Source organism: Halyomorpha halys, unplaced genomic scaffold (assembly GCF_000696795.3).
Source record: "Halyomorpha halys isolate HHAL.00 unplaced genomic scaffold, Hhal_1.1 Scaffold745.1, whole genome shotgun sequence".
NCBI lineage: Eukaryota > Metazoa > Arthropoda > Insecta > Hemiptera > Pentatomidae > Halyomorpha > Halyomorpha halys.
The window spans coordinates 400,073-419,880 of NW_027110150.1; the positions used below are offsets into that span (position 1 = coordinate 400,073).

General features: G+C 39.1%; 1 protein-coding gene across 2 annotated transcripts in view; it reads right to left on the reverse strand.

The window, feature by feature from the left end:
- LOC106685801 (putative ferric-chelate reductase 1 homolog) overlaps positions 1 to 19,093 on the reverse strand; it is a gene marked incomplete at its 5' end in the record, with an annotated part of 42,523 nt that extends 23,430 nt beyond the window's left edge. For both annotated transcript variants that reach the window (XM_014428726.3, XM_014428725.3), the window contains 5 exon segments: positions 4,430 to 4,586; positions 9,974 to 10,078; positions 16,138 to 16,406; positions 17,079 to 17,235; positions 18,992 to 19,093. In XM_014428726.3, coding sequence (XP_014284212.1) covers positions 4,430 to 4,586; positions 9,974 to 10,078; positions 16,138 to 16,406; positions 17,079 to 17,235; positions 18,992 to 19,093 — 790 coding nt within the window.
- Between the last annotated feature and the right edge of the window lie 715 nt (positions 19,094 to 19,808).

The following is a 19,808-nucleotide window of genomic DNA, read 5'->3' on the forward strand; positions in this document are numbered from 1 at the left end:
GTCCGTCCGCTTCATCTCGGCAACTAGAACTGTTGAACTCTAGAAAAACTAAAGACTCTCTCACCTAGACCTCCTCTACCTGCGTCAGTGTCCAGGGCTCATCCTCTGGCACGGCCGTTCCTAACTTACAATGAATACGCCTTGTCGTGGGCCTTCTGTAAAGAGATATCAGGCTGGAGAAATCGCCTAAGACAAGACACAACCCCGACAAGAAGAACAACACAGGGCAACCGATGGGCTAAATGGTCTTCACCCTCATGCCAAGTGGTACTACAGAGATAAAAGAAAGAAGAAGAATAACTAAAAATTCTTTTTTATTTTATTTTCCCTAAACCTGTAACCAAATTGTACAGTCAAAATTATACAAAAAATAAATGTAACACATCAATTATTACTTTTGGAAAAGTGATTCAGAAGAGATAATTTGTAATTTTTGAAAATATATTAATGTACATCATAAATAAAACTCAACATGTGACACTAAGAAAAAAATAGTGAGAAATAAACAAATCAATTTTTATAGGAGAGGGATTAAAAGAAGAATCTTTAATAGTTCTTATCTACCATCTCAGTTCATCAATAAACAAAATAAGTAGTAATTATTAAACATGATTCAAAACTTATTATTTAATGATAGTATTTTATTACTCTTTCTGTTATGCACCTCTTTGGTAGAAGATTACAGTGTGTTTTCAAGTGAGTTACTTGTGTGTTTACTTAATAAGAAATAAAGTGGATTCTTATGGAAAAGTGTTCATTGAATACCTACCATATGGTGACGAAGATAAACATTTTGACCATCTCGTGAAGGATGACAGAAAACGATTCTGAAATCAACTTAAATTTGTAAGCATCAGTAAACAAAATGACCACGATTGGGAAGCTTCCAGAATTTCAACCTGATGGAAAATGGGAAGACTTTATTGAACGGTTTGAGTTTTAACTTGAAATAAACAATATAACTGAAGAAAGGATGAAGAAATACACCTTATTGATGAGTTTGGGAGAACACACTTATTTGGCGGTAAAATATTTGTGTTCACCTTCCTCACCCAAAGACGTGAAGTATGAAGCAATTATTGAAAAATGTAATAAGCATTTTGGGGTTTTAATAAATGAGTTATTAGGCCGGGTAAGGTTTCATAAAAGAGATCAGTTGGAAGGTGTCTCTTCAAGAGTTTATAAGAGAATTAAGGAAGCTTGCCTAGTACTGTAAATTTGGTAATGACAGTGAACCCTTGCCTCTTGAAATAATGCTTCCTGACAGATTTGTTGCTGGAATTCGGGATGAAGAAATGCAAAGATATTAATGTCGTAGGCATGAGGAATCAGTTTCCTCTACAAACACCATTGGCTTGTCATTGGATAGGGCAATTGCCATTGCAACAAGCATGGAATCAACTGAAAAACAAAAAAAGTTATTGAAAGGTGAGGAACAGACTATTTATAAAGTTAAAAGCAGTAGTTCTAACACGACTCGGAAACTGAAGTATTATAGATGCAATAGGGCCACCACTTGGCACCTGAAGACCACATTTGCAAGGTCTGTAAGACAAAGGATCATTTAGAATCAAATTGTAGAAACAAAAAAGGTATTGCACACAATTTTAAAAATCAGCAGCCAAATAATACTTACCTAGTTGAGGAAGATCCTCAATATGTTTTGCATATTACTAAATATGGAAATAAACTCCAGGAATTTTCTACTAAAGTAGAAGTAAATTCAATTTAAGTAAAATTTGAAGCAGATAATGGAGTTCATTTAACTTTAATTAACACAGTGACATACAGAAAACTATGGCCTGATATAGGGCCAAACTGGGATCTGTGTTCTGTTTCTTTGCTAGCGTATCGAAAGCGACCTTTAAAAATCCTAGGGCAGATCCACGTCCAGAGAAAGTATGACTCATATGTTGGAATGCTTCCTCTTATTGTATTAAACGAAGAAGATGGATCTAATCTCTTAGGGAGAAACTGGTTCAAGCACTCAAGCATAACCATTGAGTGAATAAAGACTGTTAGAGCCTAGTGACTATTATTCGGAAGCCCTAGCCACTCTTAATGGAGGTATTATTTTCTCACAGATAGATCTTCAGGATGCATATAAGCAGCTCAAGGTGGATGAAGATACAGCTAAATTATTGACTATTAGAACTCCAATTGGGTTATTTGAAGTCCTCAGATTATCAGATGGGCTCAGTCTTGCGCCCAGGATCTTTAAAAAATTCATTGAGTAATGCCTTCAAGGGATACCTGGTGTGTTTATCTATCTGGATAACATACAAATTCAAGGTCAATCAGTCAAAGAGTGTGATAGCACACTTATAGACGTACTCAAACATTTGGAAAGCGCTAATCTTAGAATAAATTACGATAAATCTGTTTTCTGTGTCATGTCAATGGATTTCTTGGGTTATAGAATAGACAAAATGGGAGTAAAACCTCTGAAGAAGAAGATAGAAGCAATATCTGCCATACCTCCACCAAGAAGCAAGGAAGAGCTTCAAGTGTTTTTGGGTGGAATAAACTTCTATGCCAAATTTATTCCTGAGCGCTCTGACATTGCTGAACCCTTACATAGACTCTTGAACAAAAATAAGTCATGGATGTGTTCTGAAGCACATCAGCAAGCTTTAGAACTTTAAAAAAAAAAATCAATAGAAGCTCCAATATTAACACATTTTGATGACAGAAAACCAATTATCGTTAGCGCGGATGCTTCACCTTATTGAGTCAGAGGAATTCTGGCTCACCTAGATGAGCAAGGGCAAGAGCACTCTGTAACTTACTGCTCAGATACATTAACCAAGACCCAGAGAAATTATTCTCTACTAGATTGAGAAGCTTTGGTACTCATCCATGCCGTTAAAACCTATCATCAATACCTATTGGGTCGTAAATTCCTACTTTACAAGAATCATAAGCCACTTTTGAGAATTTTTATCCACATAAGGGGATGCCTGATGTCTCCATGAAGCAAAAACGCTATCATCAAATCCTAGACTCTTATGATTATGAATTGCTATATCGACCGGCTGCACAGCATAGCAATGTTGATCATCTTTCAAGGTAGCCACTTAAAAATTAAATTATAGAAGAACCTGTTTCTGTAATGATGCAGGAAGGAATAACTAGATGTCCCATTAATGCGGCTGAGATGGCAGAGGTCACAATCAAGGATCCCATTTTAAAACAAGATTCAGCCTGGATTAAGAATAGCTGGTCGTTTAAGAGTAGCTTGGTCCTCAAAGATATCAAACCAATTTCAAAATTTTTGGTTGAAAAGAAATGAAATTTCAATTCACAAAAATTGCCTGCTCTGGGGTAATCTTCCCCACAAGCCTAAGACACAACATGTTAAAATTTCTTCATAGAAAACACCCGGGAATCGTGGCTACTAAAGCTTTGGCCAGATCTCACGTTTGGTGGCCTGGCATAGACAACCAAATTGAAGTCTTCATCAACTCATGTGACTCATGTCCAGAAATTAAAAACAACCCACCAAGGACTCCTAGTCTTGACTGGGAAGTACCAGAACAACCTTGGACAAGACTTCACATGGACTTTGCGGGGCCCTTTGAGAAACAGTATTTTTTAATCGTCATAGATTCTAAAACAAAATGGGCCGAAGTGCGATGAGTTTCATCGACTGATTCAAGACACATAATCTCAGAGTTAAGGAAACTCTTTGCTACTTTTGGACTCCCTCAGTATATTGTGTCAGACAATGAGACTCCTTTCAAATCAAAAGAGATGCAAGACTTTTTACAAAAAAATGGCATAAAGTGCATAACTGCACCATTTAACCTGAGCTCTAATGGTTAGGCAGAACAAACGGTCAAATCTGTGAAGCTTAGCCTTTAGAAACTGAGTGAATGAGATTGGGAAGTGAAACTTTGAAAGACTCCTGCTGAAGTTACACACAACGCCATCAACTGCAACGAAGATGACTCATGGTGAGATGATGTTCGGCAGAAGGCTTGGTACAGCTTTGGACATAGTCTCCCCATTTGATAAAAAAAGAGAGACTTTGAATCTGACTACTCTAGAGAGCATCTGGTAGGGAACACTGTCAGATGTCCCTCAGCCAGATGAGCCTGAGACAGAAGTGCCTGAGCGAGACTTGTCTGGCCCAGATGAGCCTGAGCCAGATGTACCTGGCATGGACAAGCCTGACCTTGTTTGATTATTGATTCTTGTATTTAATTATAATTTCACCTTAAATTAAATTCTCTCTGAGGGGAGAGGTGTTTGTTATGTACCACTTTGGTAGAAGGTTACAGTATGCTTTCAAATGAGTTACTTGTGTGTTTACTTAATAATAAATAAAGTGGATTCTTATGGAAAAGTGTTCATTGAATACCTAACACTTTCTTTCTTAAGTTCAATAGTTAATAGAGAGTTATTAAAAAGTGAAAACTATTTTTACCTTTTAAAGAGTTTCCTGCAGCTAATAAAAGAAAATATTTGTCATTAGAAAGGTCAAATGTTTCATTTTCAATTACTGTGTTTACATCACGTGAAAATTGGCAGTAAATTGTACCATCAATAAAAGTTGAATTCATCATATTTATTCCAGTTTGAATCTGAAATATAAATTACAGTTATGTTAGAAAAAACAAAAAAGAAAGAATAGGCCTTCCAAAGAAAAACAGAAAGCCTTGATATGTTAAGTATTATTTCAACTTTATTTTAATATCAAAATAGGCTATTGAATGGTGATGTGCTATCTATAATTATCCCCTTTCTCTTCAAACTATCCAGCTTCTCCCTGATGTGTTAACGCAACACCTGTGAGTACCGTCTTTCTTCGTGTATTATTACCCTCTCTTGTTTCACCAGTATCTCAAGCGCAGTTATTCCTGTCACACCCAGTATCTTACCTTCATTGAAAAAATATCTGTTTATTCATGCAAGATTGTCTCCCATCTTCCACATTGCTTATCATTCCTATTCACATTCTCTCGTCTCTGAAAGGTTTTTGATAGTTAAACGTCTTTCCCCTCATTCTAATATTGAATTTTCCATCTTTGTTCCTAACCCTCATGCCTACATTTCCTAACGGAACACATGCCTGGTAATCCCGGGGCATATTCCATACTAAGTGCACCCTTATTCTAGTACCGCTAACCCCCTATTCGCTCAACTCCATTTCTACTTCTTCCTTTACCCTACATGGGCCACCCAGTTTGATCAATTTGCAATTACATACCTCAACCCTAAGTGTCCTCCCTTGCAACTCAGAGTCTCCAGTGCCTCTCAACTCACAAAATGGTGTTTAAGTTGCCAGTTATTCACAAGAAACTTCACTACAGTATGACTCACTAGTGTGTGGTCGCCCGTGCTGATACTCTCTTCAACTCACCTCTCGAGTTCTCCTTTCTCCTACTGTCTGCCTCCATCTGCTCCTCTGTCTACTGCTATTTCCTGGTTTTGCTTTCTTCCTCAGTTTCCAATGATTCTGATGCTTCTGTTGACTAACCCACTGAATCAACTGCCCCTTGTAAGTTAATCCTTCTCCTCATCCTTTGTGTGCTCACCTCCATTGGCTCCACCTACTGACTGGTTTGTCTCTCTTCTACTGTATACGCAAGGCCACTGCCTGGTTATGTACCCCTGAGTTCCGCACTCAAAGCACTTGGTGTGTGGGCACTGAGTCTTTAAATGTCTTGTCCTTTCATATCCGTGGCACTTACGGTCTTAGTGTTGGCTGTTATTCTTTGGATTGGGCTGGCCTGACCTCTTGTCTCCTTTTGCCCCTCTTTCTCTTCCACTATCCTTGTATTCCCATTTCTTCCAGGGTATCCTTTTGCTTCTAGGCTAGCTGCAGGTTACCTTTTTCCATCCAGTCTCTTCTACTTCCATTCAGGATCCCTCTTCTCTTGCATTCAAATTGATCATTTCTTGAATGTACTCAACAAAAGATCACTCTCACGATACCTTCCTTTCTTCCAGTCCCTTTGGTCAACTGTACTTTGAGGATCATAGCCAGGAACCTCATTCTTTCCTTCACCCCCTCGACATTTTCTTTTTCCCTCATTTTTTCAGTTATTGATTATACTGGGCAAGGAGAATCCAGACTAGTATAATAGACCACTAGACTGTTGAAGTTTTCTCACCTCTTAACATTTGAAGAATGTCTTCTCCCCTCCAAAAGCTTTCTTCAGTCTTTCCTTGACTAAGGGCCATTGGGTTTCTTCCTCTGCTTATATTTGTTTCAACATACTCTTTTTGATCCTACATACAAAGGCCACCTTCAACAAGTTCGCATTTCCAGTATTCAGTTGGTCTTCCTCTACCTTTGCTTCTATTCTGGTTATAACCCGGTCACCTCCCTTCAGAAAATGGTTCAACTCACACTTCTCTCTGATAAACCTTTCTAAATCTGAAATTGCTTTCCGCACGTCCTGTGAAGTTGCTGAGCAAATTTTTTTCAATTCTACCGCATTTGCATGTGCTGCTGATTATGTTGTGGTCAATAGTGGTGTAAGTTGGGGGGCAGCTGAGCGGGGATAAAGACGGGACTGGAGAGAGAGACGGGTGCGATAATCTCTGTCAATCTTTAAGTAAAGACCGAGGGATAGTACCCTACTCACTGCTCGTGAATTCTAAACCCTATCCCTGCCAACGCCTACTGTCACCTCCATGTAGTGCCCCCCCGGGGAGTCTGATGGGACTTGTGGATGACACAGGCAGGGCCCAGTACTCGAGGAGTCTGGTAACAAACACCCAAGCTAGGTAGAGGCTCGAGCAGTGGCTAAATGGCAGAGGGTATTTAAAAATATGCTGTCTTCTATCAACCACCTTGGAGCACCAGGCGCACCCCATTGTATTTAATGCCCTAAGGGATAGGGAGTAGTACCTGCAATGTAGTTTAAGCACCCCCATTCTCGCGGGAACAGAATGTCCACAAATTCTAACTCAAACAAATTTCTAACTGAGGAAGGTTCTTCTTTCTCAGAAATTCTTATTTCAGATGTCTCAGACGATTACATCAATCTGGACATCATAGAGAATTCTTCCATCAGTACAATGTACAAAACACTGAGGGAGGAGATAAGAGGACTACACGTCCTGGTGGAGAAGACAGAAGAGACTGCGGCGACATCAGCTCAGGCTGAAATAGTTGCCCAACCCACTGTGTATCTCACCAAGATAAGTCAAGATCCTTAATTGATTCCTAACACTAGCCAATCTGATATTGGTGGTGACGTGGGGATGGGCACAGATACTGTATCTCAGGATGCACTGCAGCCTGTCCCAACTTGTTCCGAGACCCAGTGGAGATGTATGAGAAGGAAGATGAAGGCCCGACTATTAGCAGCTTCGTCTGAGGCAATGGTGCAACCCCAGGGGTCTGTGACTGAAACTGCTAGGTTCCAAAATGAGCTAGCAGCAGAAGTTCCTGTTCCTGGGGATCAGGTGCTGGAGCAAAGGCGAAGCTTACATGTGGCAGGGCCATCCAGTGGGTCAGCTGCCGCGGCTGCAAGCCTCCCCTCCAAAGCCAGCAGTCGGGTGTGTGCACACGTGGGGAAAGCTCCAACGCACACCTCGCCTAAGTGTGACGGGACAACCCCAGGGTGTGGTGGCATAGGCTGCAAGGTTCCCAATGGATCTGGCAGTCGGGACTGCTACACCTCGAGGGCAGGCATCAAAACACAGCGGCTTGGCTGTTGTGAAGGGGCTGCCACAATGCTGGCCACAGTGGCTGGAACTGCAGGTTTTCCACAAAACCAGTAGCTGGGGCGGCTGAGGCCAGAGGGTAGACCTCTATGCAGGGACAGAGAGAGGATCAGCAACTCCCCAGGAACTTCTAAAGCTGTTGTGACGAAACCCAAGGGAATGGATGGCATGCCTAAGAGCTATGCCAAAGTAAGTGGTGGGTTTGACGTTGTGATTGTGCCAAGCAACTATCCACAAATCCAACTTACCAAGGCACAGTGTAGTATTTAAAAGGAGAAAGTCACTAAACTCCTTGACACTCTAAACATGTTTGAGAGTTTCACCCACATTTTGGCAGAGCCGGTTACAGGATGGCTGGATGCATCCTCACTTGTATTGACCAATCTGCTAGAGATTGGTTTCCCACCATTATCCCCAGCATTGACATTGGGGAAGGAATTACCCTTCACACTGGAAATGCTAAGGAACTCCTTAAGGTTGCAAGGGTGGCAGAATTTCTTCTTGGCAGTAGACTGCCGCAAGTACTCCACAGGAGGCTCTGGGTGCAGAACAGGGAGATCTAGGAGAAAGGATTCTACGTTATTCTTAGAATCCCAGTATCCATTCTCGAGAGCCTGAGGGCACAGGGCATGCAGATTGCCTATAGCGTGTATATGGTGACCCTCAGAGGTACTCTCATATTCAGAAGAAGACAGAGGGTCGGCCCATGAAAGTGGAATCCGAGGAGGTGCCACCTCTGTCTGAAATCCCCATAGCAAGTTGAGTAGTGCACGCACCTCCACTAACCATACAACCCTCAACGTCACTTGAGTGAATAGTAGACTGGGCCCGCACTCCGAGAGGAAAGCAAGCATAGGTATAGGGTATACCGAAACGACGTGCATCACCAGAAGAAGACCTGGGATGAGTTCATCGTCGAGGAGTCGGAGAAGAATCCCTGGGGCATCTCGTACAGGGTAGCACTGGGCAAGGTGAAGCCAATACAAATGATGGCTACCATCAAAGTTGGAGGGGCCCAGGCAACCACCCTGGAAGAAACGGCGATGATGTATATTGACTATACATACCCCAGGGATGATCCGTAGTGCACAGCCTCAGACCAGTCCTCAATGCTGCAAGTCAGCCACGGTAATACGGCTCGATCTGTGGCAAGGGAACAACAGATGCACAGCTGAGAGTGCGTGAGGATGTAGAAGGGAAGACTGGCCTCTACGCAACGACTGGCTCTGCTGAGGGTCACAAAGGTGTATAGGACGGTGTCGCATGAGGCAGTGAAGGTACTGGCCAGAGCAATGCCCCTGGACCTCATCCTCAAGGAGGATGCTATGAAGTATGATGTGCAGAGGCAGGGGCTGGGAGTGCTAGTGGAGGGACTCCGGGAGAGGATCGGCGAGACCCCGAACCTTTGGAAGAAGTTCCTGCGGGAAGTGTCAATAGAGGAGTGGAATGGATGGTGGCGGACTAGTGAAAAGGGTGTGGCACTGAGGAAATTCTTCCCCACTGTCCACTCAAGATTGAGAGCAGGATGAATCATCCTAGACTATTAGGTCTCGCAGATCCTGACAGGACACGGGGGATTCCGGGGAAAGCTGCAAAGCTTCAGAAAGAACATCGACCACCAGTGCCCAACGTGTGGGGTCCCAGAAACAGCAGAGCATGTGGTATTGGACTGCACTGCAATGGAAGGACACCGTGCCAGGTTGACGAGAAAAACCGGGATCTTTGCTGAGTCAGACTTCCCTCTTGGAGGAAGAGAACTACCTGTTCTTCAGGGAATTCATCTACGGGTGGATGGAGGTGGTCAGACCAACGCACTTTACATTGGGGGAAGGGCTCGACCACCCGGGGTCAACGTGCCACTAATGGAAGATGACAGCGAAGAAGCAGGACGAGACCAGGAGGGCTGGACTAGGCTGCGTACTGGAGATGAAAACTGGACGGATGCGGACCAGGCGTGTTGGATGTACCGGACGGATGCTGCTGGATAAGGTGTAGCCCCATCTTAAGGCACTTACAGAGGTCGCTGGCTGTGGGGGAGGGTTCATGAATAGGGAGGGGCTACTTCTTGATAGAATCCCTCCCCACAAACACATATATAAAACCTGTATCAGCTGATATCACACACTTATTCAATAAAAATAAAAAGAAGTCCTATACCTAACTTATATCTAAAAATGACAGACTGAATTCTATGTACACAGATCACTGTGTGCTGAGCTGAGGATCCTTCAGCTCACGGTTATACCTAAGATAGAATCACTTAATATAAACTCATCTATGAAATACTCACTATTTTCCTTCTGGTATTAGATTTTTCACCAGGCTTATTCCAAGACATGTAAACATTTATCTTATCTCCAGGTTCATGAGTACATTCCATAACACTGTCTCCACCCTAGAAAATCCAACAGTTAACTGGTGATTTTTATTAAGATTGTTGAGAACAAATTGAAATATTGGGAAAAATAGTATAGTGTGTAAATTGCTAAAATAGCAATATGTTTATATGTAATACTAAAAGTATTGATATAGTATTAGAAGAAAAGCAGAATCAATATATTAATTTGTAAAGAGAAATGCTGCGACTATAATATCAAACTATGAACTATAATAAGTTGATAATGCTTGTCATAACCAATTGATAATGCCTGTTATAACCAATTGATAATACTAATAAGATATACAAGGACCTATTCTGCCTATAAATTTATATCTTTTTATAGTATGAACTATAATAACTTAATAATGCCTGTCATTACCCTAGAGGCGGGCCTTTTACAGTTCCACAACTGCATGTGGCAATGCCAAATATCATCATAACCTCTTCGTTACTGTACTAAATGTAATTAATTTGTTTTCATTATTAAGAGACTCTAATAGAATTAAATAGTTAATTTTTATAACTGATTCTTTAGTTCACATAAGAAATACATAAATAAAAAGAAAAAAATGTTATAAAAAACCTGGTGTATCTGACAAGGAGAGTGCAAGGTCTTGGGGTCACGGATTTAGATCAAGTTTTGTAGGATGGTAGATTTAGTTTCCCTGTTGATGAAGATATATGGTTATAGGGGTCACTACACAATAATTTTTTAGATGCTTGCAATTGAAAATGCAAATCACTAGTTAAATTCAGTTCTGTAGCAAACTATTACACGTAACGGGTTTAGCATAGCAGCAACCTGATCCATTAAACTCTTATAAGGTTTCTAGTCATAAAAGACATTTCATTTCCAATTTATTTAAACTCCTTATGTATCTTTATATGTAAAAACATATATAAAATAAAGAAAAAGTTATTCACCCACCACAGACTCGAACCCGGCTCCTAACGATGAGGAACACCGATCTGTTGCTGCTATATTAAATCCATTATGTGTAATTGTTTGCTACAGAACTGAATTTAATGAGTGAATTGCATCTTCAATTGCAAATATATAAAACATTATTGAGTAGTGGGTCTTATAACTATATATCTTAATCAACAGGGAAACTAAATCTACCATCCTACAAAATTTGATCTAAATCTGTGACCCCAAGACCTTGCAGTCTCCTTGTGAGATCAAATAAGTACTGTAGTATCACCCTATCAATTTTTATTTGATAGTATTAACTAATGACTTTATAATATTTATTCATGATGATAAAAGAATAAAAATCTAAAATATAGTTTATGATGATTAGTAAGAAGAAATTTATTTAAAGAAAGTACACAACGTTCAATACAAAAGATCCTAAATTCACAAATAGGACTACTTTAATGTGGAATTGTTGTACTTTAACACTAGTTATTCAAGGTAGGAAAAAGAAACTTTAATGAAAAGTGAAAAATAATGAATATAAACTTGAAAATGAATCTATATGTGCTCAAAATGATGGGTTTCCATTCAAGCCTTATAAATGTGATACTTGAAAAACAAGTACCAAAAAATTATGTAAATAACACTAAGTAACAATCATAACAATATATTGTGTCATATAATGCCAGTTGAAATTTGCCTAGAATACTAACTACAACATAATTAGTTTTATACCTTTATACAGTTTTATAAAGTTAAACAGTAGTTTTAGTTTCTTTAGCATTAACATAAAATTTGATGTTCTATTAAATGAACTAGTAGCATTTTGGTTTTTAAAAATATATAATACTTGTTGACAAAATAATTGATAATCAATTATGGAACCACAACCAAATAATGAAAAAATAATATTAGCACTAATAAAACATACATATATATATAGAGTGTTCAAGATGAAAGATGTATTTTCAATGAAGGGTTCTCTTAGAGAATCCAATTATAAAACGATTTTGTATTGTGATTTTTTAAATCTCACACCCTGATGGCAAAAACCACCAAAAAAGAAACAATTTTTGTTGAGGATTTTCATGCAAAACATGCTGAAAATCAGACAAATACAAAAAATAAAATCCTTTGAGGATTGCATTAGTTGTAAGAATTTATGTTCAGAACTAATGGATTTATTTTCTGAGGCATCATTATCCTTACAGGCATTGAAGTCTCCTCGGCATAGTGAGGATGTTTAAATTATGATAATAAATTTTCAGGGAAAGTTAAATGCTCAAGTGATTTTTCTTCGACGTTACTGTACAGTACTGTCAGTACTGTTCACTTGAAAATCATCAACAGGTGATTTATACCTTCACGGGGTGTTGGGTTGAAAAAAATCATCTATATAAAATTCAATTTTCTACAAGAAACATTCACTAAAAATATCTTTTATAATTAGAAATTCTATAGTTAAGTGAGCTAGAGAAGATCTGGTAGTGAAAGTTACACAATAAACTTTACTACTAGAAGAAAATTCATTCAGCATGAGTTTTATCAACCAAGATTGGTTTTGAAATTATAAATTAATAAGTGTACACACATGCACACATACACACACACACATACATGTGTTCAGACTGTCGAGGAAACTGCGGAGCACGTGCTTTTCACTTGCATTAGCTTTGCAGCAGAAAGAAGTGAATTGGAGAGAGTGTGTGGAGGACACGTCACACCAGAGAACGCGATGAGCTATATGCTACTATCAGACCAGCATTGGAACGCAGTGAAGAGATTCACCACAGTAGTCCTCAAGAGGTTGAGAGAGGAAGAGAGGGCTAGAAGGCGTCAGTAGCATGGAAACGTAAAACCATGCGGAGAAAGCGAGGCGGGACCCAGCCATTTCCCTAAATGAAGTAATGCCTAGCGGCGGTCCCGTGGAGAGGAATGAACAGGTGTAGGGCGGTGGTTTTAGAGGGTAAAAATCCCACACACGGATAGGTACGGGCCTATCCGTGTCTTTTGAAGATTTCACCGACCCGCGTAAAAAAAACAAAAAAAAAACACATGTGTGGAGTACCCGTGTGGAGTAGCTAGTCTCCCATCGAGCGCCTCCCCAGGTGGCGGATAGGGGGATTCTCACCAGATGTGGCGGAACCGGAGAAATAAAATACCCGGGGTGGACCAAAACTAGATTCAAATCCAGACGCGACGGTTCCTAGAATAGGCGGCGTACTGGTCTGCGTCTGTTCCTCAGGTTAGAGGCAGCTGTTTTAAAACCTGGCAGGAGGTATAAAATGCGAAAATAGAATGAAAATGTATGGAAGATACGGTTAACTGTGCTACGGTGCAGGGGCACGGAACCCCAGTACCGGTGCCGATAGGGAATGCGAAAGAGGGTTCCCTTGTGTCGTCATCATATGACCGCAGTGCTGCAATGGTGAGAGACTTGGCCATTGTAGCATCTAATGCCACAAGACTTACCACAACAGAGGTGATGCAGAATCTTGGGAGCAAGATTAAACAGCTTCGCTCCTTCATCCGCACCAAGAACAATGTGCATGGCAAGATAAGGAGTTTTGCGTGCGAAATTCAGCTATAGTACGAAAAGCTGGAAATAGCTGCCTTCCCTATTGAAACTGCAGTCAAAACCGAGGGGACAGTTACCACACCTTCTTTGGCGGGCGGTAAAAGGAGGAAAATGAAGAAAACCGTCCAACCCAATGTACTAGTTGTGGACCAAAACGTAGAACACCCTCAGAGATCGGCAGCTCAACGTGGAGAACCACAGCAGGAGCAATGGCAGGAAGTACGAAAAAGATCAAGGAAGAAACCTCGCCCCAAGCCTCCGAGGCCCGATGCCGTGATTTGTCCTGATGCCCTGCGTAAGGTGAGAGAAGATCCGGCGATGGTGGAAATGGCTTCATCAATCACAAAGGTTCGGAAAATTAATAAAGGCGACCTTTTACTCCAATTGGACCGAAAGAAAGAGCAATCTCTTGCTTCACTAAAAAGCTCAATGGAGGGTGTGCTTGGCGAAGGGGCAGAAGTGCGGACTTGGACGGAGGTGTCCTTTTTCGAGCTACGAGACTTGGATGCTCTCACCACAAAAGAGGAGGTTGTGGAGGCCTTAAAACCTCTCCTGGGTGAAGATTCAGTGCCCACCACAGCAGTGAAATCTATCCGTCAAGCATATGGAGGTACAAAAACAGCGGTTATTTCACAACCGGTTCTCCAAGCTAGGAAGGTTATGGCTAAAGGAAAGGTTTGAGTAGGCCTTGTTGTTAGCCATATACGCGAAAGAGTTACGAGTTGCAAAGTGTTTCCATTGCTGGGAGTACGGGCACATAGCCCAGAATTGTGTTGGAAAGGATAGGACCTTCCTATGTCGAAACTGTGGTAAAGCAGGTTACAAAGTTAGTAATTGTGACCAGAAACCTCAATGTGCATTATGTACGGGTAATGGAGATGCCGACTACTCCAGCGGAAGTAGTAAGTGTCCAGCTTTCCGTACAGCATTGAGAACAATGATGCAAGCCCAACAACACCCCAGATGAGAATACTTCAACTGAATTTGAACCATTCTGAAGTACGGGAACAGCACATCGAAGTTGCTATACTCTACGAACAATATAAAAATCTGGAAGGCAACTCGTGGGTATCCAATGTCAGTGGTAAAGCTGCTATTTGGGCCTGTAATTCCCAACCTATTCAGAAAGTGAATACTACATCGCACTCCGGCTTTGTATGGGCGAAGATCAACAACGTGTACATCTTTAGCTGCTACGCCTACCCCAGCATCACAATCAAAGACTTTGCGAATTTGTTGGATCACATTGTCTTAGAGGCTAGTTGCCATAATCCAGCTATCATAGCTGGTGATTTCAATACATGGGGAGCGGAATGGGGAAGTAGAAAAACAAATCAGCGGTGTGAAGTTTCCTGGAAGCTTTCGAACAACTAAATGATATGATCCTCATGAACACCTGAACAAACCCGACGCTCACTAGAGCAGGAAGATCATCTATCATCGATTTATGTTTGCGAGTGGTCGCCTGCAACGGATCGCAACTTGGAAAGTTTGTGGATTTTATACAAACAGTGATCACCAGGCTATTGATTACACTGGATATGCCTACAAGAAAGAAAAGTTGTCGATGGAGAACCACTGGAACACTTTCAATGGCGCTTCATTCACTTTAATGCCAGAGGACGAGTGTGAATTGAAAGGGTCAGCCCAGGAATAGGCGCGTATACTGACCTCTTTTATATCTGGGGCTTGTGATGCAACTATGACCCGTTCAAAGCCTGGCAAACATCATTCCTCAGTGTACTGATGGACAGATACTATTGACGATCTTCGCTGGTGTTGCAACCAAGCAAGAAGACGTTACCAGCGAGCGAGACGTCTGCCTGAGTTTCCTGTGCTTCAAGAAGAGTTCAAGAGAGCTAGAAGGAACCTCCGACAAGCCATAAAAGAAAGCAAATGATGGTGCTGGCACGTTTTATGGCCACCACTGGATTTTTACGTAACCCAATTGTTGACTGGACATGGATGCTTTGGAGCCTACCAGTACCGCTTCAAACTGGACAACACCGCAGAATGCCCTGGATGTCAGACTGTCGAGGAAACCACGGAGCACGTGTTTTTCACTTGTATTCGTCTTGTAGCAGAAAGAAGTGAATTGGAGAGAGTGTGTGGAGGACGCATCACACCAGAAAACGTGATGAGCTATATACTACTCTCAGTCCAGCACTGGAACACAGTGAAGAAATTCACCACAGTCGTCCTCAAGAGGTTGAGAGAGAAAGAGAGGGCTAGAAGACAGGACATGGAAACGTGAAAACCATGTGAAGAAAGCGAGGCGGCACTCAGCCATTTCCCTCCATGAAGTAATGTCTAGCAGTGGTCCCGTGGAGAGGAATGAACAGGTGTAGGGCGGTGGTTTTAGTGGATAAAATCCCACACACGGATAGGTACGGGCCTATCCGTGTCTTTTGAAGATTTCCACCGACCCTCGTAAAAAAAACACACAGGCACACACATGCACACCCACACACATACACACACACACACACACACCAACATATGTAATAAATTAAAAAAAAAAAAGAAAAGGAAAAATCTCATTTCTTAAAAATTATAAACAAATTGTTAATGATTTACCATTTTATTATCTATAGAGAGACCAGTTGCAATATAGCCATCACTCTTCCCTTTCATTTCAAAAATATAGCGTGTTCCTTGAACACTGACTGTCACAAGCCCTTCACAGTTTTGATTTATTATGCAATTGTCTGGGTACCCAAAACAGTTCTTTTCAGTTTCACAACCATCATAGATGATGTCATGATTTTTTTTAGGACTAAGGTCTGATAGTAACTGTTTGTTATTCGTCACATCATATGCAACATCATGAAAACCAACACTATTTTCTGTAATATAAAATACTTGAAATAAAATTTAATTTAAATTAGGAGTAAAATTTATGAAAGAAAATATATTCAAGAGGTAATTTTATTTTTAAAAATTCAAAGGCCAACAGAAAAATAGATCTGTCTCTCTTTCTATGTGTATATGGCACTTGTTATAATTATCATTTTCTTTGGCCTAAAAATATTGTGCTTCTTTTTAAAATAAATCACTTATGAATTTTACTGTAGAAGAAAACCAATTTAATTTATAATTTCAAAGGATTAGTTTTCTATTGAAGAGATAATATCTATCCCAGGTAAATAGAGTTTATAACAAATATTATTAACATGGATTAGGGAGGTACATATAGAACTCATGCAATCAGGTAAGAATGCCTAAAAGCCATAATCCATAAATTTAGCCCAGTTTGAACCAAGGAATGTATAATTTTCAATACTGTTATTGTAATTCAAGTAGAAAAAAAAACAAAACCAGCTGCCACAATATAAAATCAGGCTTCTCAGCAAACTGAGGCTGGGTGATACAGCTTGAGCTATAAGTGTCCTTCCAGGTTATTTATTCCAGGTCTATTGAAATAACCAAGTTACATGGCTGAAGATCTTCAAAGTCTGGAGAACCTACCAAAAGACAGTATATAAATATATATGAATGTATTTACTTAAAATATTCACCTTTTAAACTTTTTCCAGCTGCTAGTAGCAAGTAGTAAGGATTCTTTTCAAAATCAAATTTAACATTTTCAACTTCAGACATCACTTCTGCTGAAAGTTTACAATCAATATCGCCATCTATGTATTTTCCATGAATCATTGATATTCCTACTTGTTCCTGTAAGGCAAATCATATATAAGATACTGATACTAGTGGCTCTTTTATCCAATCCAATTATTCTGGTGGTAACCTTCAGATAGCCACCTTGTATTAACCAGAGTAGAAGTGTCAAGATACATTTCTCGGGACAACCTAGAAATAAATATTAACTGCCCTAGGTTGAAATCAGCCCTTTCTCCAATGTTATCAACTATCACTGCCTTAGATATAAGATAATAGACAATTAAGATATAGTAAATTAAAATACTGTTAATCAAATAACCACTGAAAATCATATATTTACACCATGTGAATTCTGAATACCTATGAACAGGAATTAAACATTGAAATGTATTTTTTTAAATAAAGAAAGCTGTGAAATATTTCATTGCAAACGGTGCTAATTTTTAAAATTTAATATAACTGGTGAACAAAATTAACATATTACCTCAAAATTCCTTTGTTTAAACAATTTATAGCACTTTAATTGAATATTGAATTTTAGCAAATTAATTACCATTTTAATGACACATTTATTTATGGGAAATATTATTAAATATTTAATTACATTCCTAAAAAAAGAAAAAGTACAATTTCCACAAATATAATAAACAATAAAATTTCAATTAAAATTAACTTAGCAGCTGGTGGTTTTGCGGGCTTTGGGGAGAAGAGGTATGTAATTTCATTCATAATGTGTCACTTAATAGTTCTTTAGTCAGCCTCTTCCCCACTGTCCAAATGGAAATTGATATTATTAGTCTTTTGAGTTGATTTCTGATTACAGTGGGTCTCTTAAGGCCTAAATGCAAATAAACCTGTCTCCCAGAAGGCAAATGGAGCTTATTCACTTTTGATTTAGCCTGCTATAGTGTGAATCTGTCAGCTCAAACATTATAAAGTCTAACACATTGCTGTTTCATGGACCTCACATTGGCTATGTACATTAATACACAAAGAGTTTTTAAGGAATTGCAATTATCTAATTTTCTGTTCAGAGTCACTGAAGTGTTTTTACAAAACACGTTGTTATGTTTACAGAAGATCAAATTTGAGAGGAAATGAAGATATCTTCATCAAAACACTAACTTCAACTGAAATGGTTAAATTACCATAAAAAAATAAACCATGGATTATTTAAATTTAAATTAAGCAATACTTACACTCTTGATTGCTATAATCTTCTAATACACATTAGAAGTAAAAAAAACTGTAAATATAGGATGAGTGTAACATAAATAAAATGATGCAGTAATTTTGTCTAACAGTATAATTTTATATGAATTTCAAATTATACATTACCGAGATTTAATTATATTTGGATTTTTTCTTTCATAACATCATGAATACCCCTATTATATCTTAATAAGCAGATAACAAGTTTTATGAAAGCAATACATTTAATATAAATAAAATATCACTAAGAGGTCAAGATGGTTAAGTTGGCTAAGGTGCTGTCAATAGGTAATTAAAGTTAAGGAACGTCGATCATGCTAACCTTGTGCCTTAATCGAGAATCATATTGTAGTTTCGCAGGATGTTGAATAACAGCTAGGAGATCAAACTGGTGCTTTGAAAACAATGAGAATTTCAAATAAGGATAGGAGGAAATTTTTCCCCATGAACTGAAGAACTGATGTCACCACAAAATTCAAAACAACATATCATCAATAAATCAAAAGTTCTAAGTACATAATTAATATTATAATCATTGAGTGCTTTGAGTTTCATTCAACTTAATGGCAAAAATTAATATGCAGTTTGCCATACTTACTTCAACACGTTTATTTTGTTTCTGATTAGGTATATTCCAGGATTTGTATGCTTTAACTTCATTACCATTCTGATTGATACATTCTATAACCATATCTCCTCCCTAAAATAAATAATCAAACTGTAAGTAATGCTAATTTTTAAGTAAATAACTGCTAAGTTCAAGAATTTTCCTTTAACTTGAAAAGAAAGTGGTATCAAGCAAGAAACAACATGTATGTATTCACATAATGTAACCATCGATTAAGAAGGTTACCAACCCCAACCGTAATTGACAATAAAAATTTAAAAGATAAAACCAAAAATGAAATATAGTTGTTGAGGGTTGATTTAATATGTCCCTAGATAAAGAACTTTAATTTGTTTTTCATATATTTTTGTTTACTTTTAGATTTGAATTAATTGATTAAGCTGAAACACTTTCTACTGAAACACGTTCTACTTCAAACTCAACCTCTCAGTTTTGATTCAGGTATACTTGGAGCAGTCATTGTCTTATTGATTTACCAAGTAAAGATGACATGTGAATATATTTTTCTGTGATGCTTAAAAAAAAAAAGTATGTTGATATATGTTTAAATATATTACAATTTTTTACTTCTCTCTTTACTATAAAAAATGAGCTAACCCCCAGAGGGCTTGGACCAATGTGGTTGAAACCTGATCAAGCAAGGGCCTTATCAGTTGTTTGTCTGATAAAAAATGTTTCATATGAGAGTGTTTGGTTAGCTGCTATCCTACCTAAGGATTTCTACCACATAGTACCGAAAGTAAACCAATATTATGTTTGGAGAAGTTTGTCGGGGGGGGGGGTGCGG